This window comes from Bidens hawaiensis, unplaced genomic scaffold, assembly GCF_021521415.1.
Source record: "Bidens hawaiensis isolate Kalapana, Puna unplaced genomic scaffold, B.hawaiensis_p1.1 tig00016126_1, whole genome shotgun sequence".
NCBI classification, from domain to species: Eukaryota; Viridiplantae; Streptophyta; class Magnoliopsida; order Asterales; family Asteraceae; genus Bidens; species Bidens hawaiensis.
In genome coordinates this window covers 262755-287239 of record NW_027492469.1, presented here as the reverse complement: position 1 = coordinate 287239, position 24485 = coordinate 262755, and the positions used below count along the sequence as shown (strand labels likewise).

Here is a 24485-nt window from a genome sequence, read left to right as displayed (position 1 = left end):
CTTCATGTGACTACTGAAGTAGCTAGTGTCTTGTGCGTGTAGCCCTGTTGTCTGCGGGTAGCCTTCCCTGATGGCTTGTATCCGCAACTGCGGGAACAGGCGGGGTACTTCACCATTGGGAGGCTTTCCCTGCGTGTTCAGCTTGTGTACTGCGCGTAAGATCCTATGAGCATGGTGGGTCCTGCGGGAGCAGATGGCCTTTGCGCAGACGTCCCTGTTCAAGGTGAGTCTTGCGGGACCAACTGATCTCTGCTGGGACCTACCTCTTCAAGTCCCCCCAGTCCAATGTTCTTCTCATGAATGTTTAATAAAGTGAGGTGAACTTTTGGACTAATGTCACTTGCAAAGGGGTTTTGAAAAGGGGTTTCTAGTTTTAAGGTTCTCCGTGGGGATTCTTCCCGCGGGTTTCCTAATGTCACTTGCAAAAATTCCCGATTTTTTTGCTTGATCTTTGGGTATGATGCGGGTAGGTATGTAACTTTCTCGCAAGTCAGGAGCGCTGAGTCTCACTTATGTGGATTCTCCTTGAGGTTTTAGTGGTTTTGAACATAGTGATCAATTATGTTTAAACCACCAATTCCATCCTGGAGCCTCAAACAATGTATTTCTCGACGTTCCCGCTCTGCGGGGATGCTATTTCCGTTTCCACAAGCATTGCCCAGAAGATCCTTCCTGGTTTCAATTCCCTGCCGGGCGCTAGGTATGTTAAGGGTTTTGCCTTAACACTGTACCCGCGCTCGTCTTACGGTTACTTTACTTTCAAGGTACTCTTGGCGTCAATTCCCTGCGGGTGCTAGATACGTGAAGGGTTTTGCCTTAACACTGTATCCGCACCCGTCTTATAGTTACTTTGTTGCCGAGTTATTCTTGGCTTCAATTCCCTGCGGGTGGTAGGTATGTGGAAGGTTTTGCCTTAACACTGTACCCGCATCCGTCTTACGGTTACTTGGTTGCCAAGGTAAGGGGTATTTTCCCGCTTACCTTTGAATCTTTTTGAATTTTGAATTTTGAAATTCGAAAGGTTGGTGAGGATAAGAACAGTCCAAACATCTGAAACGTCGTGTGACGGTTTCTTCTGACTGTGTCAGGACGTGCAGGAAGTTATGGTGACGTGACAGAACATGGTCATTCCAGTCGCTTTTTCAGGCGCGTGGGCATGATTTTTCGGGCGCGTGGCCGCGAAATTACTGGCACACGTCCTTTCAGCAGCTGTTGCCAGCTTGCTTTTTGCCACGTGTCATAGTTTTATTGCGCCCTTGATTTCTCTCTCATCCGCATTAAATTCACCGCATTAATTGCGATTACTATATAAAGGGGGAGAGGGTTATTTGCAATTCACACTTTTCACTCTTCTTCTTCTTAGTGATTTCCGGCAAATACTCCCCTTTTTCAGGCAAGCATTTTCCCGAAATCACTCTTCTTTCTGCAATAATGTCCTCTCGTGATGCTGAAGCTATAGCTGACGACAGGGGTACTGCTGGTGAGTGCCAGTGTGCTCTGCCCGGCGATCAGTACCGGTATGTTGTCAGGAAGTTCATGCTCGATCATCTCGAGCCTGAGTTTCCTGAATCCCACCAGACCGTGTACGATGCCCCCAGTGGCAAGATCGGGGTTTATGCTGCATTTTTTGTCTATGGGAATCTTAGATTCCCATTGACAAAATTTGTTTACCGTGTCCTTGAGAGGCACGGTGTCCATTTGACCGAGCTGCACCCCATGGCGATCGCCAAGATTCGCCATTTTGAGTGGGTGTGCCGGATTTTGGGCATCGATCCCCATGTGGACCGCCTGATGACCTTCTATACCTGGAGGTGCATCCAAGGGTGGTACACCCTGACGACCCGTATTAAGGGTCTGAAGATATGCGACACCGAGCGCAGTCTTCGTGCGTGGAAGCAGGAATTCTTCTACATTTCTGCCCGCGCCATCCCCCTTGCCATGAAGTTTAAAAATGGCCAAGCGATACCGAGCCTTCACGCCCCCAACTACCAGGAGGCGGAATGGTTTTCGAAGATATCCCGGATCCAATCTCCGGTTTACCGGTTTGCGGAGTCCGGGATGGTCATGTTAGGGATGAGCCGGGTGTGGAAAGATGCATCTCTGGTTCCCATCCTCCTCGAATACGGTTTGAACTCTATTCCCTATGGTATGTCTTGTTTTTCTTTTTTGATACAAGTTTGTCTTCTAACTGTTTCTTTTCTTTGTTTTTTTTTTTTCAGAGGGAAATGATTTGGAGTCGCTTCTGTTTCCGCGGGAAGCCGACGGTCCCGCGCGGATGGGTACTCGTGCTTTGGACGAGGGCGAGTTGCCCATCCTGGAGCAAACAGCGGATCGGTTTGTGGAGGTCTATCCGCTGGGCCACGAGATCCTGAGCCAACGGCGGCCAGGTAAGGCGATATTCCTTCCTCAACCCCTTAATGCTGTACCCGCTGTTGGAATTCTTGATCTGTCTTCTTCTGAGGAATCCTCAGATGCTCCTCCATTGGTGCGGAAGAAGAAAGCTGCTGCCGGCGGGAAAGGGAAGGAGAAGGCCTCCACGGCTGGTCCGGTGGTTCTATCTGACTCGGAGTCAGATAGTGAAGAGGTGGCGGGGAAGCCCGGTGGTGAGGAGACCACTGTTCCGGAGGCTGCGACCGTTACCGCCGGAGAACCAACGAAGACGACGGTGACCGGGACCAAGAGGCCGGCTCCATTGGGTTCCTCCCCACCCGTCCGTACGTTCAGGGTCAAGAAAACCCGTAAGTACAATCATAATGTCTTTGCAGATTTATTACTTCTTAAATTTAACACTTTGTGCAGGCGTGTATGTTGACGCATTCCGGGGTGAAGCGCAGGGGGGTACTTCCCCGCCAATGACGGTAGGCTCGGTCAGCCTTCCTGAGGCGTCGACCCAGGCGCCTGCGTCTGCATCCGTTGGTCCAGTTGCTCATTCATTTGGGCCAACTGTTCCGGTCGAGATGACGTCACCGCCGGCCGTGAGTGCGATTTTTACAGCATCCTTCACGGAGCCGGCGGTTACTGCTGCTGCTGATGAGGCGGCGACCGCGGCGGCGACCCCAACGGCGACCACGGCGGCTGCCACCATGCCCGCGCCACCGGCACCAATGGCCGGACCATCAGGTACGCGCAGGGCTTCCCGCCGATCTTTGCCACCTTCCCGTCTGCCTGACCTGTTGGATGGATTTCCTTTAGGTTCAGGTGATGGGTTTGGCGGTTATCGGCCTGTCATTGACCCTACAGGTGCGTAGGGTTCCTTTCTTTTTCCCTTATGTTTTTTATCATCTTTTCCTTACTGCCTTTGTTTCTTTTGCAGTGACGGATTCCAATGAAGTGTACGTTCCGCGATGGAAGATACGCCGAGGAACAACCCTTCGCACACCTGTGGAGTGCGTGGACTGGGTTCGCCACGCTGCTCCCCCGGGTGCGTTGGGGGAAGCCATGGTTAGCTACCAGGAGGGTAGGCTAACCAATGAGCTTCGGGTTCTCCAGGCCCGGATGCAGCCGCGCGTCGAGCTGCTTTGTCGTGAAAACGACAAGTTGAAAGCAGCTCGCGCCAAGGACGTATCTGAGGCGCGTGCTCTTCGGGAGGAGAACCAACAGCTGGCGGCAGCTGCCGCCGACAAGGAGAAGGCCTTCAAGGCCCTCGAGGTTGAAGTTCAGGCGCGACTCGAGGCCCGCTCCAAGGCTGCCCAAGCTGTGAATGAACAGCTTCGGCTGGCCAGGGAGACTGCGCGAAACGCAACCGAGAGGGCTGCCCAGGCTGAAGCCGTTGCTGAGCCTCTGCGTGTGGAGAATGAGGAGCTGAAAGGCAAATTAGAGGCTCTCCAACGCGCTCATGATGCCTTGGCAATGGAAGATGCCAAGAAACTCCAGGAAATCCTGGACCAGAGGGGGGTGCTTGACCAGACCCAGCGGAAGCTTAAGGGCGTCGAAGAGGCTGCCGCAAAGGAAGTTTTACTTGCCAACCTTAACAAGAGCGAAGCCGAACGCGCCCATAACGAAGCTCAAGCTGCCCTCCAATGGCTTCTTCGAGAAGCGTTGCCTCAGGTATGTTTAACTTTGTCTTCACGCTTTTCTTTTGTAAGAAAAGGTTCTAACACTTGTATATTTTTTTTTTTGTAGGTTGTGCGTCGGGTCTTTTCAGAGACCTCTTACGATGATGCTATGACCGCAGCCCTCAACGCTTCTCATGAGGATGGGGAAAAGGCCGGCTTCCTGCTTGGTCTAGGGTTTGTTGAGAAAGGCGTCCCGCCTTCCAACTTCCCTTTGTTCGATGTGGATACCGAAGCCATTTATGACCAAGCATTGAACCAATACGCCGCCTTCCCGCATCCAGTGGTGGAAAAGGTGGACGAAGTAGCTGTTGCTGATGATGGGTTAGCTGTTCTCAAAGCGTTCCTCGAACCACCCCGTTCTTCTGACGGAGCGGGTCCAAGTGGAAGCGGCCCTGAAGCTTGATCCCGAAGATCCCTTTCCATTGCTAAGATAGACTTGTATAGATTTACTCTTTCAGGCGGGTAGTAACCCGGCCATTCTTGTAATATATCATTGAAATATAAATCTTTTTGCGGATAAGATTGTTATTTCCTTCTTTGGATTCCTTGCTTTATAAACTCATAACTTGCATACTTAGTTTTAGCAATTTTCCAAGTGTTTTAGAATAAGTTAACCTGTTGAACGTGGTTGATGATGGGTTAAAGTTTCGCTTCCTCCTTCGTGATTGTGCGGGTAGAACCGTCACTTGCACTTGGTAGGATGGCTAAATTTTAACTGTCATCTGACCTGCGTGTAGGTTTTCCTCATTTTTCCTCGAAATTTCTAAGTATTTAGGATAAGTTAACCTTTGAACGTGGTTGATAGTGGGTTAAAGTTTTGCTTCCTCTTTCGTGATTGTGCGGGTTGAACCGTCACTTGCACTTGGTAGGATGACTAAACTTTACCCATACCTGACCTGCGTGTAGGTTTTCCTTATCCTTATTTCTAAGTATTATATATATATATATTTTTTTTTAGGATAACCTTTGAACGTGGTAGATGATAGTTTGAAGTTTTGCTTCCTTATTTGTGATTGTGCGGATAAGACCGTCACTTGCACTTACAAAGATGGCTAAACTTTACTTACATCATACCTGCGTGTAGGTTTCCCCTATTTTTAACGTTGTGTTTATGCGGGTTTTGCCGCCTTCCACACGCAATGACTTACTTCTCCTCATTTATGCGGTAAATACCGGCACCAGTGGGGAGTTCATAAGGATAAAGGTAAACACATTATGAAAGGAGAATCATTTCCATTAGAAGTGGCTCTTGGCCTTTTCTTTACAAGTTTTGGAATTGATCTACATATAACATTTGCGTAATTGAGCTCCATTCCATGTTCTTGGGATGGGAGTGCCATCGAGCCTTTCGAGCCGGTATGCGCCCTTTCCCAGAACCTGTTTGATAACGTATGGCCCTTCCCAGACCAGGGCCAACTTTCCTGGGCGTTCTTGGTTCGAAGCCTCGTTGTTACGCAGTATGTAGTCTCCTTCCTTGAAGTTGCAGAGTTTTACCCGCGTGTTGTAGTACTTTTGCATTTGTCGTTTGTAGTTCTCTTCACGCACTGTGGCTAAGTCTCTGCGTTCCTCGGTTAGCATAAGATCCAACCGTCTTTCCGCATCATTGTCTTCTGGCTGACTCAAGACCCTTGGTGAGGGTAGACCAATTTCGACCGGGACCATGGCTTCAGTGCCATAAGTGAGGCTGAACGGGGTTTCTCCCGTACTGGCCTTCTTCAACGTTCTGTTTGCCCAAAGGACGTGCGGAAGCTCGTCCACCCAGCCGGATCTGTGTTTCAAGAGTCTTTTCTTTATGCCTTCAACGATGCTTTTATTTGCTCTTTCCACCTCACCATTTCCTTGCGGGTGTGCCACTGAGGTAAAGGTGTGGGTGATTTGAAGTTCTTTTAGCCATTGTTGTAGCTTTTTGTCAGCAAAGTTGGTGCCGTTATCGCTCACCAAATTCTGTGGAAGTCCAAAACGACAAATTATAAATTCCCAAATAAATTTTTTGATATGCTTTGCGGTTGTTTGGGCTAAAGGTTTTGCTTCTATCCACTTGGTGAAGTAGTCGATGGCTACCACTAGGAACTGAACATTTCCTGCTGCTGTAGGAAATGGGCCTGTCACATCGATGGCCCACTTCTGAAATGGCCATGAAGAAGTGACTGGAACCAGTTCGTTTTTCAGGCGATGCGTGTTAGGTGCGTAAAGCTGGCAAGACCTGCATTTTCTGATGTATGCCAGTGCATCCGTATGCATCCCCGGCCAAAAGTATCCCGCGTTGTTTAGCTTGGCTACAACAGCGCGGGGACCTGCGTGTACCCCACAGATGCCTTCGTGTACTTCCCTTAGGAGGTAGTTAGCATCTTGGTTGTCCACGCATCTCAAGAGTGGGACAAGAAAGTTACGTCTGTAAAGGATATCATTGACGAGTTGATAATTAAGTGCTTTACAGCGTAGTTTTCTTGCCTGTGTTTTTGACTCTGGTAGTATTCCAGCTGCAAGGTAATTTATTATTGGTGTCATCCACGTTTCTGTACTGGTTTGGATGACACAAATTTCCTTGTGCGGGACTGATGGCGCTTCGAGGAGTTCAATGCGGATGTCCTTTCCCAGGTGGGTGAAGGCTAGTGATGCAAGCTTGCTTAACGCATCCGCAGATTTGTTTTCGCTGCGCTTGACATGTATGACTTTACAATCACTAAAATCACGCATAAGGGTTTTTGCCTGGGCGAGGTACAGGGCCATGGTGTCGTTCACAGCCGTGTATGTTCCATTTATTTGGTTGGCCACCAGCATGGAATCCACATGGGCTTCCAAGTTTTTCACTCCCATCTTACGCGCAATTCTCAAACCGGCCAAGAATGCTTCATATTCGGCTTCGTTATTCGTACTTGGAAAGTCCAGCCGAATAGCGTAAGTATATTCTTGGCCCGCTGGGTTGGTTAATTTTAACCCTGCGCCTGAACCCTCGTTACTGGCTGCTCCATCAGTATAGAGTCGCCAGACATCATTGACGTCCTGTGCTGGGGAGGGTTGAGCCTCCTCCTGGCACTCTTTCTCCCGCGAAGCGGGGACTTCTGCAATAAAATCGGCCAGGACCTGGCCTTTTATGGCTGGTCTTGGCTTGTACTTAATTGCATATTCTCCCAATTCAATTGCCCATTTGGCTAGACGTCCCGATAATTCGGGTTTGCCTAGAACGTTTGAGAGTTTGAAGTTGGTGAGAATGGTGATTGGGTGGCCCTGGAAATATCGTCTTAACCTGCGTGAAGCATGTATAAGTGCTAAGACTAATTTTTCGATGGTAGAGTACCGGGTTTCTACGTCTGTTAGTACACGGCTAACATAATAGATTGGCATCTGGACGCCTTTTCGTTCTACTAGCAGGACTGCCCCGGTTGCTCTATCTGTTGCGGAAAGGTATAGGATTAACTCCTCTCCCGCTTGTGGTGCTGTAAGTGTTGGGAGTTCGATCAGGCGTGACCGAATCTCCTGAAAAGCTGCTTCCGCTTCTGGTGTCCAGCGGAAGTGCGTTTTCTTCAAGCAATTTCTCAATGTTGACACGAAAGGAAACGACTTATCTGCATGGTTTGCCAAGAAGCGATTAAGTGCGACTAGTCGTCCATTCAGTGTCTTAGCCTGTTTGATGGTGGTAGGTGATTCCATTTTAACAATGGCTTCAACCTTTTCAGGGTTCGCTCTAAAGCCATCTTTAGTAACAATGACTCCCAAGAACTTCCCTTCTTCCATCCCAAATGAACACTTGCTCGGGTTGAGCTTCATGTTTATCTTTCGGAGCGTGTTGAAAGTTTCTTCAATGTCTTTCAACATCGCCTCAGGCTCGAGGCTTTTGATGACCAAATCATCCATATAGACTTCCAAGTTTCTACCGATTTGGCCATGAAACTCTTTGTCCATTAGTCGTTGGTACGTGGACCCTGCATTCTTAAGTCCGAATGGCATCATTTTATAACAAAATGTACCATCGGGCGTCCGAAATGCGGTTTTGTCCTGGTCATCAATGGCCATGTGGATTTGGTGGTACCCCTTATACGCATCCAAGAAGCATTTAAGGCGGAATGGTGCCAACGAATCCACTTTGAGATCAATTTCTGGTAACGGATAACAATCTTTGGGGCATGCTTTGTTCAAATCTTTGAAATCTATGCACATGCGCCATTGTTTGTCATTCTTCGGTACCATTACGGGATTTGCAACCCATGTTTGATATCTACTAACGCGTACGATGCCTGCGTCAAGGAGTTCCTTGACTTGGGTTCTACACGCGTTAGTTTGCTCAGGCCCCATCACTCTGCGCTTTTGTACGATCGGCGTAACAGCCGGATCGCATTTGAGTTTATGCTCTGCCTTACTTCGGGGTACACCAGTCATGTCAGCTGGTGCCCACGCAAAGATGTCAGCGTTTTTCTGCAGTAAGCGTTTGAGTAAGGTGCGGGTGGGATCAACGATTGTAGGTCCGATGGTAACGGCCTGGTCGGGGTATTTGCCATTGAAGGCCCATTTTTCTGGTTCAGTGATGGTTGGTTTAGCCTTTTTCGGTTTGGGTTTAGATGAAACAGATGCAATGCATACCTGGGGAATGCCAGAGATCATTGCTACACCCTCAGCTGTTGGCCATCCCATCATGCCATGGACTGAAGATACCACGGCGTTGAATCTTGCCATCCCGTCTCTTCCGAATAGGATGTCGTACGTATGATGTGGCTTTTTCATTACGACAAAATCCACGTCTTCTGTGCGTGAATGATTCCCATCAGTAAGAGTAACGGGGAAAGATAGGATACCCAGGGGTGTTTCTGTACTTCCGTCAAACCCTTCCATTGAAGCGTAGACCGTTTCCAAGCGTTCTTTGTCTTCATCATCCAGCTTATCAAAGAACTGTCTGTACATCACTGTCGACGAAGCGCCGTTGTCAGCAAGAGTGCGTGAAGTGATGTAGTGCCCCAGCTGGCTTCTAATGACGATGGGGCCTTCTTTGCTGGGGCCTCCTGGCACTCTCGGGAAGCGCACCTCAGCTTCTTTCCACGCGCATGGTTCTGCCACCCGTCTTTTTCTTCCTCTGACCTTGCCATGAACCATGTTGATGCTGATATCGACGGGCTTTCGTCCGTTACCTCTGTACCGGTTGTCATTCCTTCCTCCCTTCCTGATCGATGCCACAAGATGTGCAAGCCTTCCGTCCTTGACAAATGTCTCAATAATATCTTTCAAGGATGTGCACTCTTCAGTACCATGACCCTTTGTCCCGTGGAAATCACAGGATTTGCTTTGATCCGCATTAGGTTTCTGCCGGATCAATGGGGCTTTAGGCCATGGTAATTTTTCCGTGGCAAATATCTCCGTGACGCTCTTCGTGAGTGGCGTCCACCGGTGTTTTCGGTTTGGAGGGTGTGTGTTGTCCCTTCCGCCAACAAGAGGGCGAGAGCTGGATGAGGTGTCAAAGTTTACCCTTGACTGCCAAATACCTAGCCTCCTCTTTTTGTTTTGCCGGGCGATCCGGACATTGTTCTCTCTGGTCCTCTGCGTGTAGAGGTGTGTACTCTGGGGAAGATCTCTTCCCAGTTGCTTTTCCGTCTCGGCAAAGCGCTTTGCCGCCGTCATGATGGCATCCCAAGTTGATGGCATGCCATCCTTACCCGTCAATGTGCGGATAAGTTATGGGTATTCGGCGCCTTGGATGAAGGCGGCGCGAACCAGATCTTCACTTATGTTGCCGAGACTAAGCTTTTTGGAGTTGAAGCGAGTGATGAAGTCTAGTAGAGATTCATCCTCCTCTCTCACGCAGTTAAGGATCGTCCACTGCTCTTCAGTGTACTTCCTCTGTTGGCTGAAATGCTGGCTGAACTTGTTCTGAAAGTCCGCCCAGTCATATATGTGGTGGATCGGTAAACGATCGAACCATGCCCTGGCCGCTCCGACCAGAGTCATCTGGAACATGTAGCACCACGTGGGTTCCGTCCAGTTGCTGACGGTAGCCCCCGCAATGAACCTGTTCAAATGGTCGTCTGGGTCGGATAGACCATCGTAAGTGCCAATGTTGGACATTTGTTTGGCACTTCTCGGGGCGATTGCTTCCGCAATGTCCCTTGCGAACTTTGACTTCCCTGCATTTGTAGCAGTTGGTCTAAAGGTTTTGGAAAAGTCACGCGGGTTTCTCTCCACGATTGGTTTAAAGGCTTCCCCAAAATTCCTTTTTGGTTGGACGTCCGTTTCCTTACGCTTCCCTTTCGCCTTATGGCGAGGGTTCGCGTCGGTGTCGGACTCCAACTCGTCGTCTGAGTACTCGCAGTCACTGCTCATATTGAGGTGTTGGCGAGTACTGGCGAATTCGTCAGCCTGTTGAACTGAACGCAAGCGTTCGTCCAATTCGGCTTGGAATTCTCTTTGCCGTGCTTCGGCCCATGCCTTCACTTGATCTAGTGTTTGGCGAGGAACCTTCGTTCGTTTTTCCAGTTGGGTATCGGAGAACCCCAATGGAATATTTACTCCACTTGCCCCGGCTTGGGTAGTCGGGGTAGTGTTCGTAAGGATTGTATAACCGCCGGTGTTTCCCCCAGTTGCTGGGGTTGTTACCGGGGTTTCTTGGTCGGTTACTGGCCTTTGAACCGGAGTAACGTTAACCATTTCTTCAGAAATTGTGAAAAAACTAAAGTAGTTCTAGCTTTTATACACGGATGGCGCCAATGAAGAAACACTAAGTGACCCGGTACAGATTATAGATAATCTGGGGGTTAAGTAATGTTTCCCACGGATGAGGTCTAACTGAGAAGGCTGTTCTTCAGGAGACCTGCAAAACAAACACCGTAAGCTCGTCACTGAGAAGGGGGGAGTTCCTCCTTGTGACCACCCTCCGGCGTGAGAATCAGACTAGGTTGCTCTGAATATAAGTGTATATTAAGAGATTGCTAGATAACTGGATATCAGATGATCTTACCATTCCAAGATATTGGAGTATTTATAGCCGAAGGTAGGTTTCCAAGAAGGTACAGCCGGCTGAATAGTATTCCTGTTCAACCAACAGTGGACTATGCACAGGCCATACTGGTTGGTGGGTAGGTTACGGCCAACAGTAACAAAGTCGGCTGCACTATTCCACCAACTGTAGTTTATGCACGTCCCACTTACTGTGGATTGTACGCAGGCCATGCTGGTTGGTGAATAGGTTACGGCCAACAGTAACACTATTCCACCAACTGTAGGCCGCGCATGCTCCTCAGTAAGGGTTGGTGAGTAGGCAGCGGCTAATAGTGACAAACAGTACTAGAGGGTGCTCCTCCTCGCCCTGTTGTCGATGAGCTGTCACCCTGTGATTGGCTCATGGGCTGTTCTGGTCAGATCGTCTGTCCTGTCCATACCTTGGTAGGCATGGTACAAAAGATCTTTCAGAATCAGACTGGCTCATTTAGGCGGGATTGTTCCCGCCTTGCTCATTTCTTCATGTGACTACTGAAGTAGCTAGTGTCTTGTGCGTGTAGCCCTGCTGTCTGCGGGTAGCCTTCCCTGATGGCTTGTATCCGCAACTGCGGGAACAGGCGGGGTACTTCACCATTGGGAGGTTTTCCCTGCGTGTTCAGCTTGTGTACTGCGCGTAAGATCCTATGAGCATGGTGGGTCCTGCGGGAGCAGATGGCCTTTGCGCAGACGTCCCTGTTCAAGGTGAGTCTTGCGGGACCAACTGATCTCTGCTGGGACCTACCTCTTCATCGCCTCATTAGAAGTTTGAAACGAGTCATTTGGTTTACTAAAGAGCTTGAATGCTAGCTTCACATATTGAGTTTGGCTATGCTTGTGAGTCTAAACAGACATATTATTCATATAAATATTATAGTTTTTTTATTTTATATAATAAATACATGATTGTACAATAAGCATGTATAAGTTATAATAAAAAAACAACCAAATATATTTATTTTGCTACAATATAATAATATAGTTTACGTGATTAAAGGCCCTTTTAATTAGTAAGTGTGTTAAATAAAATGAAATATATGTTGGTAATAGTTAAATATGAATTTCAAGAAAACATTAATAAAAAATAATAAGTAAATTGGATTTGTATTTATTATTTTTTTTTTGTACATTAGAAAACTTTAATGTTGGAAATGAATACGCTTGTCTTTTCATAATTTATTAAAAACTGAAGTCAATTTATACTTTAAATATTCTACAATCAATGTTTATATCTAATATCTAATCAAGAAAAAGACATCACAACCATCTTCAATTCTTAATTAAATTTTTTCAACATTAAAAGTATTTTCAACTGACCGACAAAAAAAAAGGAAAAAAAAAATAGAGATTTACATCATTTGCGCTTTTCAATCATTTATATCGTCTTTATTTTTTTCGGTTTGTCGAAATTAAAAAACATATTACTATTCTTATTGCTAAATAATAAGATCACTATAACTTTAGCTAGACATGTAAACTAGAAAACTATGCATTTAATTAGATAATTTCAAGCACTTATCAATAGAGTCGCTTAATGAACGAGCCAATTAAGACAAATCAGCTTTAACTTGAGATTGGGATCGGGCTTGAGCTCGAGCTCAGACTCAATGTAAAAACTCATCTAAATATGCACATTTACAAAATATCATTTATACACTTTGCTATATATATTGCTATGTATGATGTATGTCCCTATATACAAGTAGACAACTAAATCAAGAGAAGATACCTCAAATAGAAGACAATGTGTGATCAATGACTAGAACATTGGTTATCATTTAAAAGATTAGTTTTTTGAAGTCATATTATATCCACTACTAACATCAAATTACGTATAAACACGACATTTGGACAACTATTTTGAATTAAAGTGGATTTACCGAATTTAAATTCCAAAAAATTGATCGATCTGAACATATTTGTGATGTGATAGCTTATTAGATGCATAAATCAAAGTTCAAAAGAAAGAAGACAGCAAGAGAAATGAAAATAAATCATTCAACTTTTATTATATTTTTAATAGGGTTATAAGAATTAGTATGGGTCATGAGAACTTTAAGAATAATACAAAAGAACCTCATTCATGTATTATATGTGTTTTGTTGTATACGAAAATTCGGGGATGAAGGGTCTAGAAATATAACTAGTATTTAATTTGTTGAATGATGCATGATACATTTGGTTAAATGTATAATTTGTTAGGTTATGATTGATGAACGTCACCAACCGGGAATTTATTTGTTTATTTCTTAAATGTTTGGTTTTCTTTGTTACTTCGTTCTTAGCATCTTGTTTCTTTTTTTCCCCATATTTGACCACTTTTGAAAATTTATCCTTTTCCTAAATTGAATAATTAATGTAAGCAATACATTACAAAGTAGGTCTTGAAATAATTTTATATCTCCTCCACTTTCAGTTGTGGTATTTTAAAATTTGACTGATTACTAAAACAATTTATTCATCTATTGTGTGTGTTTAATATATTGTTGTTTGTTATGTTCTGAATAACTAATCTATATCTCTATTAAAGCAACATTTTATATGGACACTTGGCCTTTTCTAGAGGTTCAAGTAAGTTTCTTTTCATTTATAACTTTCATTTTTAGAATTTCTAAGTAATATAATAAATCAAAAATAAATTATATTCCTTTTAAGAGATTATACATGGACCGTTTCAATAGTTAATAGTTATTATGACCCATAAACCATTCATTATTCCAGTAACCCTATCAAAATTATGCTTTTTCAGTTTTTCTTGCTGCTCATTTCAATCGAAGAAAAAAAATGATTCATGTTTCAGAAGTTTGAGCAATTTTAAAGTCGATCAAACGCAAAAATTTTCGCTGGGTTGTGTATTCAAGCCTTATTATTGCGAAGGATGCCAATAAAGGTGGAATTTCACAAATTAAGGATGGTAACCTAAGTACCTGACTGGAATTTATAGAATTGAAGATGTCGAAGAAGATGAGGATATGATTCAAGGTTTCTAGATATTAAAAGTTTAATGATTTTTCTACTTAACTATGTTTTCTCTTATTACATTAACAACTCTTGCCACCATCAATTTGCTTAGTTGATTTCTTAATTTACTAATTTGGTCATTTACACACTGCTTAATAATTATGTAATACTGAATTGGTGATAATAATTTTTTTCACCAAGACTCTCATAAGTAATGTATCTTTACTATATTATTATTTTTGGCTATTTTTGTTTAGGGTTCTTTATAAGCCTGATTGAGATTGGTTCTTTCTCAATAAAATTGCTACAGGTTGGATATTTTCTATATAAAATGGACATTTTAATCCATATAGTGATATTTTTTGTTTACATGACAGATTTTTATATTTCTGTCCGTGTCGTACACGGGTCCTTAAGTTCTATATTATGGGGTTGTTTGGGATTTCTTATTTTTACCTCCTTATGGCTTATGAAAAAGTCTTGTGACTTATGAAACTTTTCCTCTCACATATTAAGCAAACCCAAACATCTTTTTAACTTTTTGATAAGTAATAAGTCAATATTACAATATTTATTATAATATTTATAAGTTAATCTTTTGATATTAAGCAAACCCAAACATCTTTTTAACTTTCAGTTCTATGTGTTTGCAGTATTTATTACAATATTTATTTGTGAAATATATATGTTTATATATATGTTTTTATAGGTTTTTTCATGTTTCAATGATTTTACATTACATTTATTTGTGTATTTAAGTTACGTACGCAATCAATATCATGTTGTCGTCCCCAAAAATATACCACAAATTATCTTGTCATTTAAAATTATATATGTTTATTAGACGATTTCTATATTTCCACTCGTATCGTACACGGGTCAATAGTCCAGTAATCTATAATTCATCTATCGTGTGTGTGTTTAATATATTGTTGTTTGTTATGTTCTGAATAACTAATAATCTATAGCACTGTTTATTATGGTGGAGGTTTTAAAGCACATCCATGTCATCGCCACGTAAGAAACGAGACTTCGAAGTCCCTTTCCATAACGCCCCGATATGGTTTAAAGCCTCTTTTCATGGCATGCATGCATGCTGCATGTATGTATGTATATGAGAGGGAGACTAGAGAGAGAAAAAAAAACACATGGCCCCACCACATTCCCTCATGCCGCCCGTCTTCACAATACTGCCCAACCCCTACACTGCCCCTTGGAGGTGTTTGCCGCTCATACCGCCTCTATGTCGCCCATAGCGGAAGGTCTAAGGGAAAGGATTAAGAAAAGACACAATTGCGTTGTTGGTCCCTATCGTTTACCCAAAGTAAGATGATTATGTACTAAGGTTTAAAGTCACAAATATAGATACTAAGACTTTAATTTGTAACAATGTAAGTACTATCTTTAACTTTCTTTAAATGTTAACATTTATTCCGGGTAAAAATGAATATAATCCAAGATATCCAATAACAAAAAAAAAGAAAAAAAAAATCCTTTTTTTATGGTAAATCAATAAAGCATATGGAAAATAATGCATTTTCAATCCCACAAGAACAAAACAGTTTCTGCAAATTATACAACTCAGAATATTTAGGAGAAAAAACAATTCATACAAACATCATATAAAGTTATAAACCAGAAGATTCTTTGAATTGAACATGTGACAGTAGCATACGCACAGTCGCTATTCACAACACCGAAAACTTACCAACTTCATAAACATAAAAATCTAATAGATACAGATATTAAACAAATTACCGCGTAAAATTTAACATTTTAACCTTCAACCTCAACAGGATTAGGAGATGGGATTTCATGGAATTGCTCATTGCATGCCATCTCTTCTTCTTTAACCACCTTTTCCTTTGACTTTTCAGGTTTGACTTCAGTTTTAGAGGATGATGTTTTAGGTAAAGACTTTCTAATCTGTTTCTTGGGAACAGCAGTGTCTTTACCACCATTTGTTGTGTTCACTACGGTCTTGTTTCTAGTGACACGTGGGCTAACCGCGGTCCCATTGCTGGTTGCAGCCACATTGCTCTTGTTCCTGCCAAGCTTGGGAGATTTTGGGCGTGTTGTTGGTATCTGTATATATAGTCGAGTATTAATAAACGATAAACCAAATACATTAAGATCTATAAGTGTTCACTACACCTAGATATGATCGAAAAATAAGCAGAGACAGCATAAAGATTAAATCTAGGCAGATAAACATATTGATGTAACAAATGTTTAGTGCAAAAGTGCAATATATGATGCAAGCATGAAATATAAATTCAGGATCAGGATGTTATAAGTAGTTAAATACCTTCTTTAAATCCACTTTTGGAGGGGGTTCCTTGTAAAATTTCGGCATCGGTGCAGCTTTAAACATCAAGCTTTTTCTCAACTGTTTTATCTCTGCTTCTTGGCTTTCCTGCATATTTAAAAAATCGATATTTATTGCATGATTTAAGTGTTTGAATTCTACCTATTATGTCAAAAACTAAAGATTTCACAAGCTAAAACCTTTTACTTTTCTTGCAAGTTGGTTTTCTCTGCTTCTTTTGCATGAATCTTTTCCTCTATCTTTGAAAAGAACTAGAGCAAAATAAACATGATTTATGACTGATATACGCGTTATGTGAATGAGTAACGAAAGAAGTAAAAATATTAAATATAGATGGTTGGATCATGACCTCTTTTCGCTTTTCAGCCCGTTCTTCCAGCCTAGAAGAAAATCCAACAACACTGTTCTTATGCTGCCCACTAGAGGCAACACTTCTAATCATGAAGATAGCTTCATGAAAAAGTCAAATTCTTGAAATTTATAAAAAGAAACATATTACTTTAGCAACAAGATATTTATTAAAAAAAGGTCAAATTCTTGAAATAAACATACAAGCTGTCTGCTGCAGGAGGACCATCTTCATTTCCAGTTGGCTTCCTTGGCTAAAACAAACAAGAAAACAGAATACATATGAATAACATAACAAACTAAAAGTACCAAGAAAAGGAATTTACGGATTTACCCTTGTCACGCGCACATTTGGACTCGATTCCTTTGTTTTCATACCAGTGGAAGCTCTTCTATTAGCAGGATTCACGGCATTTGCATTTGACAATGCGGGCCGACCCTTCACAGGGTGCCCATCCATGCTAGTCCTCATGGAGTCATGGGTTCGCGGTTTAGCAGGGAAAGATAAACTTTGTGTTATATGGGATTTAGGCTTACGGGCCAATAGACTAACCGCTACACCGTTTTTGGCCTTCTTTTTGTTCTTTGAAGCACCCTCATTAGTAACAACCTCATTACTAGCAACCCCATTACTACTAGCCTCAACCGAATTTGGGATTTTAGTCCCATTAACATCCTCACAAGCTTCACTCATTTCCAGTTTTGATGGTTCAACTTCATTTGAGTTTTCTTGATCCACAACACCATTCTGTTCGATTTCGGTCATAAAAAACACAAATTCAATATCATTTTGCTAGCCATACTCACGGATCATAAAATTTGAAACCCGCAAAAATTGAACACAAATAAACAAAACCTGTTGGCCCATACGGAACAAACAATTAGATCAACAAACGAACACGAGACATTGGGGGGGGGCAACGTCCGCGACTCTTTTCTTATAATCAAACGAACTTAACAAACTTACAAATCACCCAAAAAAATAAATAATAAAAAAATTAAAATATTTAAGTTCGTTTGATTATAAGAAAAGAGTTGCGGACGCCTCCCCCCCCCTATCTCGTGTTTGTTTGTTGATCTAATTGTTTGTTCCGTCTAGGCCAACAAAATCCAGATAAATTCTTTACATGATTTATGGTTTTAAACCTTATAAACCCACAGATTTAAGGAATTTTAATGTTACTATTGTCATTTTCACCCTAGACAAACAAACAACATGTGCAACACTCACTTTCATGCTAAACTTACAACAACTAATACTAAAATCACTAGACAAATACAAGCTCAACCCAATTCGGGATCAAAAGCAGGGCAAAACAGAGTAAATTTAAGTTAAAATGAAAATTGTAAAAAGATTTAGAACAAAACATACCAAGATCACCTTTTTTGTTTCAAACTTTTGTGGGTTTGACTTGTTCTTCAAGAACAAACAAAGACTTGGCCTTCAAATTCAAATCTTGCTAATAAAAATTGAGTCTTGATGAGTGTGTGAAGAAGATTTCAGTGGGGTGTGAGCAGATCATGTATGAAAATGATGGGGCCTGTATATGGAATGACGGATATGCCCTTGTAGTGATTGGCTGATAAGTATTTGTTTAACCATTGGCACACATTTTAATGCATGTAGTATAAGTATTTGTACAGTGATTTACAACACGTGAAACATGAGTGTGCATGGTACAAGCATGGTTTAGTGAATGTTACTGATGTGCCCTTGAGAAATCTTGCTTCATTTATTCATGATTAATCAAATTATTAGCTAGTGTGTGTGTGTGTGTGTGTGTATATGTGTATGTATGGTGTACACCCATGTGCTGCCAGCTTCATGTCAAGGGTAAATTAGTCATCCAAAATTATGAAATTAAATATTATGTTATATAATTCAAAAGATTAGTATAACTAAAAGAAGTGTAGCATTTTTTTGGTGGCATTGAATTCATTCTGAGTGAAGGTACACAAGCTTTTAACTTTATTGATATCAGTAGATAACATGAATACTTGATTACTAGTTCATAACTTTCTTTTTTGAGTTAATGGCCATTTTCGTCCCAGTGGTTTGCTACTTTCGCCACTTCAGTCCAAAATTTGTATTTTTGTCAATTTAGTCCTCATAGTTTTAAATATTAGCCAATTACGTCCTATCCGTCTAACGGCATCCAACTATGCCGTTAGTTTAAGGGTATTTTTGTCTTTCTCCTTTTTATTTTGAGTTATTGGTCATTTTCATCCCTGTGGTTTGATACTTTTGCCAATTCAGTCCAAAGTTTGAACTTTTGTCAATTTAAGTCAGTTTTTTTTCTATAACCCTAGAGAGCATTATCCAAGCCCAAAACAAGTCTGCATTTACTCTGTCGACAACAGTAATCATACCCCCTCCTCTCGTATTTAGTTTTTAGACGGTTCCTAAACTCTCCCCCATGGTGGAATTCAATGGTAAAGTGGTCAAAGCAATTCCGTGAAACTGAATTATACGGAAAAAACAAAAAATCGTTTCTTTGATGAATGCATAATATTTAGGGTTTAGAGATTAACATATCATAACGAAAATCTGGGTCGTAATCAACTATTATACATTAATCAACAAAACAATTTTTAGTTTTTTCTGTATAATTCGGTTTCAGGGAATTACCTTGACCACTTTACCATTGAATTCCACCATGGAGAAGATTTAGGTAATGTCTAGAAACTAAATATAAGGGGGGGGGTATGATTACTGTTGACAATAGAGTAAATGCATACCAGTATTTGAGGTTGCTCGATGGTTTTGGGCTTGAATTATGCCCTTCAGGGTTATAAACAAAAAACATAAAAAATAAAAAGAAAACTAAACATTAAATTGACAAATTTTCAAACTTTGGACTGAATTGGCAAAGATATCAAACCACAGGGACTAAAATGACCATTAACTCAAAATTAAAATAAGAAAGACAAAATTACCCTTAAACTAACGGCATAACTGGATGCCGTTAGACGGATGGGACGTAATTGGCTAATATTTAAAACTATGAGGACTAAATTGACAAAATTAAAAATTTTAGACTGAAGTGGCGAAAGTAGCAAACCACAGGGACGAAAATGGCCATTAACTCTTCTTTTTTAAAAGAAACAACATAGCATATTTACTTGTGCTTTATGCAATTTGAATTATGGTAATATATTGTGTACGGAACCAAATACGTCTTGAGAATTCGTTAATAAATTATATTTTGATAAAGTCATTGAAATAAATGTAAATAAATTCATTGTCTTATCTAACAATTTGGTCCCGCTCCTTTCCAAAAAAAAAAAAAAAAACCTTTCAAAAAAAAAAAAAAACTCTAGTCCCGCTAGATCACAAAGTAACAACTAACGTACATGTAATTTTTCTAAGAGAACATGTTTGAAGTTAATTAGGCTCCAAGTATGTTTGTACTTGATAGTTGATACACATGCATGTGCACATTAGATTTCAAACAACTATTTCTATTTGTCTGTTTGGTTGTACATTGAATTTGTGATCTTTTGAACAAAATAATTCATATTAGTTTATATTTTGGAAGCTGTTTTAAGATAACATTTCAACAATTAAAAAGTTCAGGTGACGGTGACTGGCCCATATAAGCTGTAAAATGGTTAAGAACATAAACAGCTAAGTATGTGTGTATATATTATACATATTTGTAAATGATTCATGATTAAGATTTTTGGAATATGGATCCTATGCTATGCATGTTGTCATTTTTTGCACTTATAAGATAAGATAGTTCATGCATGTAGTCAACATGGGTCCCCAAGGGTATCCCATGAAGAAATTTATTGTGAGAAAAACTCTATACCCCCAGTCCCCCACTAGTGAGCAGTCTAAGTCTCCAAGTTAAAGAAACAGAAGAGAAACAACAGGTACATGTTGTCTTTAAACAATGGTACAAGAACCAAAACAAATCAATGCATGTGTTCTTTTACATGTGCTGATGTGCATATGTACATGTGTTTTATGCAATGAATTTAACATCTACAACTGCCTCCATGAGTCCATGGCAACTGATTTTAGTACTTATTGTGCATATTAGGTTGTACTTCATGTGTAAATGGTTGTACCCAGAATTTAAGACAGAGACGGATATCTTGTTCATCATTGCAACAAACTCACTGTAATATCTTGTTCAAAGATAGTCAGATAGATACATTCTAAATGGATATTATCAACTCCAAACTCCTTGCAAACTTGTTGAAGTTCTTCAAGGGTAAAAAAAACAAAGATCCTTGTAAAATGCATTGTTGAGTTCAGGTCAATATATCTTTTAAGTGTCTAAAATATCAAATTTCAAAATCTTATGTTTAAAAACTTCACCTCCAATCTATCTTCTAAGTGTCTCTGAAGTATAAAATTTCACAAACTAATACACTATAAACAACACTATAAATATCGAAATTTCCTTTGGATGTGTCTTTTTTTTAATGATGAATCATGAAGTCAGTGGCCGAGTGGCAAAGAAAAAATATTATTTTATAAATTTACTGCAGGTCACACTTAATAATTCAAACTAATCTTAGTTTAGCTAATCACATTTCCTGGGATTAAAATAATCAAGATTATGGTGCTCGTTAAACAACTAGCAGGTTAGTTTAAGTTTGAATTAAAGTTGTACCCGAATTCGAGATTCATATATTGCAAGGAGCCCATGATAATATACAAAATTACAAATTATTTCACTGGGTACTTATAAATTATTACCGCATTGCTAATAACATGATGAATAAAGAGCTAGTACAATAATAACACATGCATGACTGAATCTGAAAAATGATCGGTGTAATCCAACTACACTTACAACCGGATTTAAAAAGATTACGTAACATCAAAACTCAGATATTTACAAGAAGATTTCTGCTTATAACAGCCACTTGTTCCCTAAGCATACGCAATCGACCGAATAACCAAGCCTAAAATTCCATATTGATCTAGCCCATAATTCTAACAATATCCATGAGCATGAGGAACATCAAGTGAAAACATCCACAGCAGATAAAGTGTGTGCGAAATTTAAATATGCAAATGGCAATGTTCGCCTACCTATGACTATGTATAACCAATACCCATAAACTAAGTGCAACAGTAAAGGAAAGACTATATCAATCATGTTTGGTGAGTGTGGATAGTGGCGTTAAGCTACGTAGAATTTTAGAACCTTGAATAATAACCGATAAGTTCAAAGCCATCACCGAAAAACAGGTTTCAGTTAGATAACTCTAGGCTTTACCACTTAAATAACAAATTTAAGTTCTGCATTCCAAAATTGTAATATCATAATCCAACATGAGTTTGAAATTATCAATCTTGTAAGAAACAAAATGTCACCTTTATTAATTCAAGGACAACAAGGCCTTTGCAGGAAATTAAAGGCAAGTTCAAAACAACTAAAAATTAGGATATATTGATATCCACTACAGGGGAAGCCCGATGCAGCGTCATCAACTTACTAGCAAACTTCAACCTTTCATCCGACTTAATCACAACGAGCGAGAGGCGCAGGGGACGAATAACTAACTTTTTTAAGAAAGGGGAGCATGCAAGTATATACTTTAACAGCCATACTTCATTCTCCGAGCCTTTCCAATATTCAAACAGCACGCTTCTTAGCTGCAGCTGCTCTGTTGTATTGTAGTCTGGCGGTGGAGGCGGGCCAGCATACTGAAAGAATCACCAGCATTCAGATACAAAACTATATATGAATTTATAAGACGAGCAGTATGATACATACCCAGCTACTTGCTGTGATTTCAAGAGTCTGCAGATTCGGGCAACTCCTAATCAATTCAAAAGCAAATGATAATTTCATACCATCATCTATACACATTCTTGATAACTTGAGAGCCTTGAGACTGGGAAATGCAGTAGAGAGCCTATGTTTAGCACCGCCTTCCGTCAACTACAAAAAAAGATGTTGTTAGATATTATCAAATACTATTACTTATTAGTTATCAGATTTAGAAAAATATGAGACTTATGTTTCTTTACAGTAAACTTCAAAGACACAGCTTCGCATTAATTACCTCGCCACCCCTAAAATCCAAGTTAAGCTCTTGAAGTTTTGGAAGAGAACCCAGAAGCTCAAAGGTTGTACAAAAATTATTCAGAGTGTCATGACCACAATAATTTAAAGATAGTATTCTGAGATTTTCAAGTTTTGCAATCTCGGCTGCTTTTGTTTTGCCTGAAGAAAGATCATAAGTCAGTTTCAAAGTCTCAAGTAAGGGACACTTGGTAATGAACTCCCAAAAGGCACTGCTTTCTTCAAATAGTGAATACAAAACTAAGCTTAATAGATTTGGAAAACCATGAAAATTAGGAGGAGGAGGAGGACGGAAGCAACAATTATCAAGTTCCAAATGTTTCAACTCTAAACAAGAGAACAGATGGGTAGGCAACTTATATGGTGTTTCTTCATCATAATGCTCAAGAGTGAACTCCTTAATTCCTTTTCTGGACAAGAACAAAATCCAATGACGGATATCTTCATCTTCAACACCCGATTCGTCGTCTACTCGGAGGACACACTTTGTAATGGATCCTCTAAGATGATGAAGAAGCCTGCTAATTATAACTCTCACTTGAGCATTTTCAGCTTCTGTTTTTGATAGATACTCAAAGAAGTTATCATCAAATACGAGTTGGCTAAGCATGGTCCACTTAAACCTCCATGTTTTCGATAAGACGTCAGTCCTCACTGCATCTTGTAATGGCAATCGATCTAGAATATTTGTAACCACGTTATCTGGCATGCGGCTAATAAAATCTTCTGGTGCAAACTCATGTATCCCGTGAATCATCTCCATTATCCTAAGAAAATGAAGCATATTGATCATCATAAAAAGCATACATAGAACGAACAAATAGACATGATTTGCTTTTATTAAAGGGTCAAAATATATGTTACATAACTATAGAAAGAGAGTTAAAATTCCATATTGGCACAAATTAACTAGGGGTTAGATTTCCGCTAAACTAATTACTTGTTTGCTCAAAATAATTGAATTGAATATTTTAATTTTGTTTGAAAGGAAAGAAAGTGTGGTGTTGAAATAACTCACTAAGAACGCTTTTTAAAGGGCTACGTGGTAGGATTAAATCGAATAAGCCCTATTGGAATAAATACTTTGTGAACCTCGGGTACTGTTTTATTCAATGTTTGTTCCGTTACTCTTTTACCCGCAAAGGCAATGTAACCATTGGGTTCAGCAATAATGATATCCCCCAACATACCAAACTAGTTGTCACCCGACCGGTAGTAGGTTGATTTGTTTAGAATGAGTGAATGGATTAAAAATTGCAGTAGCATTAATACAAACCCTAGAAGCCTTCATTTCCCCAATTGTTATTATTATCAAGCCTAAGAGTTTAGCACATGTATCGAATAACATATATGATGAAAGCCTACGCATAATCATTGCTCTTCGATTTTGCTTCAGAAATTAAACATATTTCTATGGATAAGCAACACATGATTCTAACCAGATAAGCAACACATGATTCTAACCTTGGAAACCGTCGCCGGTGAATGACTGCAGCTGGCTCCGGCGGCCGGAATGAACTCCGGCGTACTAAAATGTAACGTTGATATCACGGACTTCACTCACCCTGTTTGTTTTCTCTTTTCATATATTAATTAAACTTTATTTTTATTATTTGAAAATTTGGATTTTTATAATCCGGCTATTATTAATTCCCTTAATAACAACAGAAAGTCAGAAAATTCTCAAAATAAGCAGTTATGAAAACAAATTTCTAGTTTTAAGTATCATTTGTAAAAAATTCTAGAAATAGGTATTATAAACTTGTCGTGATAAGTAGTTTG

The 24485-nt window shown here is 40.6% G+C and overlaps 1 protein-coding gene and 1 pseudogene across 2 annotated transcripts; both read right to left on the bottom strand.

The window, feature by feature from the left end:
* Nucleotides 1–15702: 15702 nt before the first annotated feature.
* On the bottom strand, nucleotides 15703–17416 carry LOC143550703 (uncharacterized; annotated as a pseudogene). Its single transcript, XR_013138372.1, has 6 exons — nucleotides 16985–17416; nucleotides 16855–16904; nucleotides 16652–16736; nucleotides 16482–16553; nucleotides 16282–16389; nucleotides 15703–16058 (listed from the first exon to the last, which is right to left on the bottom strand). The product of XR_013138372.1 is annotated as an uncharacterized LOC143550703 (transcript).
* A 4638-nt stretch (nucleotides 17417–22054) lies between these two features.
* On the bottom strand, nucleotides 22055–23466 carry LOC143550688 (F-box/FBD/LRR-repeat protein At1g13570-like). The gene is made up of 3 exons (XM_077041297.1): nucleotides 22684–23466; nucleotides 22392–22559; nucleotides 22055–22321 (listed from the first exon to the last, which is right to left on the bottom strand). The coding sequence occupies exons 1-3, from the start codon at nucleotides 23464–23466 to the stop codon at nucleotides 22055–22057; spliced, it is 1218 nt and encodes a 405-aa protein (XP_076897412.1).
* Nucleotides 23467–24485: the final 1019 nt, after the last annotated feature.

Excerpts from the sequence above, each read along its gene's own strand:
- LOC143550688 (XM_077041297.1), bottom strand. The coding sequence starts at position 23,466 with ATGGAGATGATTCACGGGATACATGAGTTTGCACCAGAAGATTTTATT. Across the intron at positions 22,560-22,683 it reads TGGATTTTAGGGGTGGCGAG|TTGACGGAAGGCGGTGCTAA; the intron begins GTAATTAATGCG and ends CTTTTTTTGTAG. Across the intron at positions 22,322-22,391 it reads AAATCACAGCAAGTAGCTGG|TATGCTGGCCCGCCTCCACC; the intron begins GTATGTATCATA and ends TGATTCTTTCAG.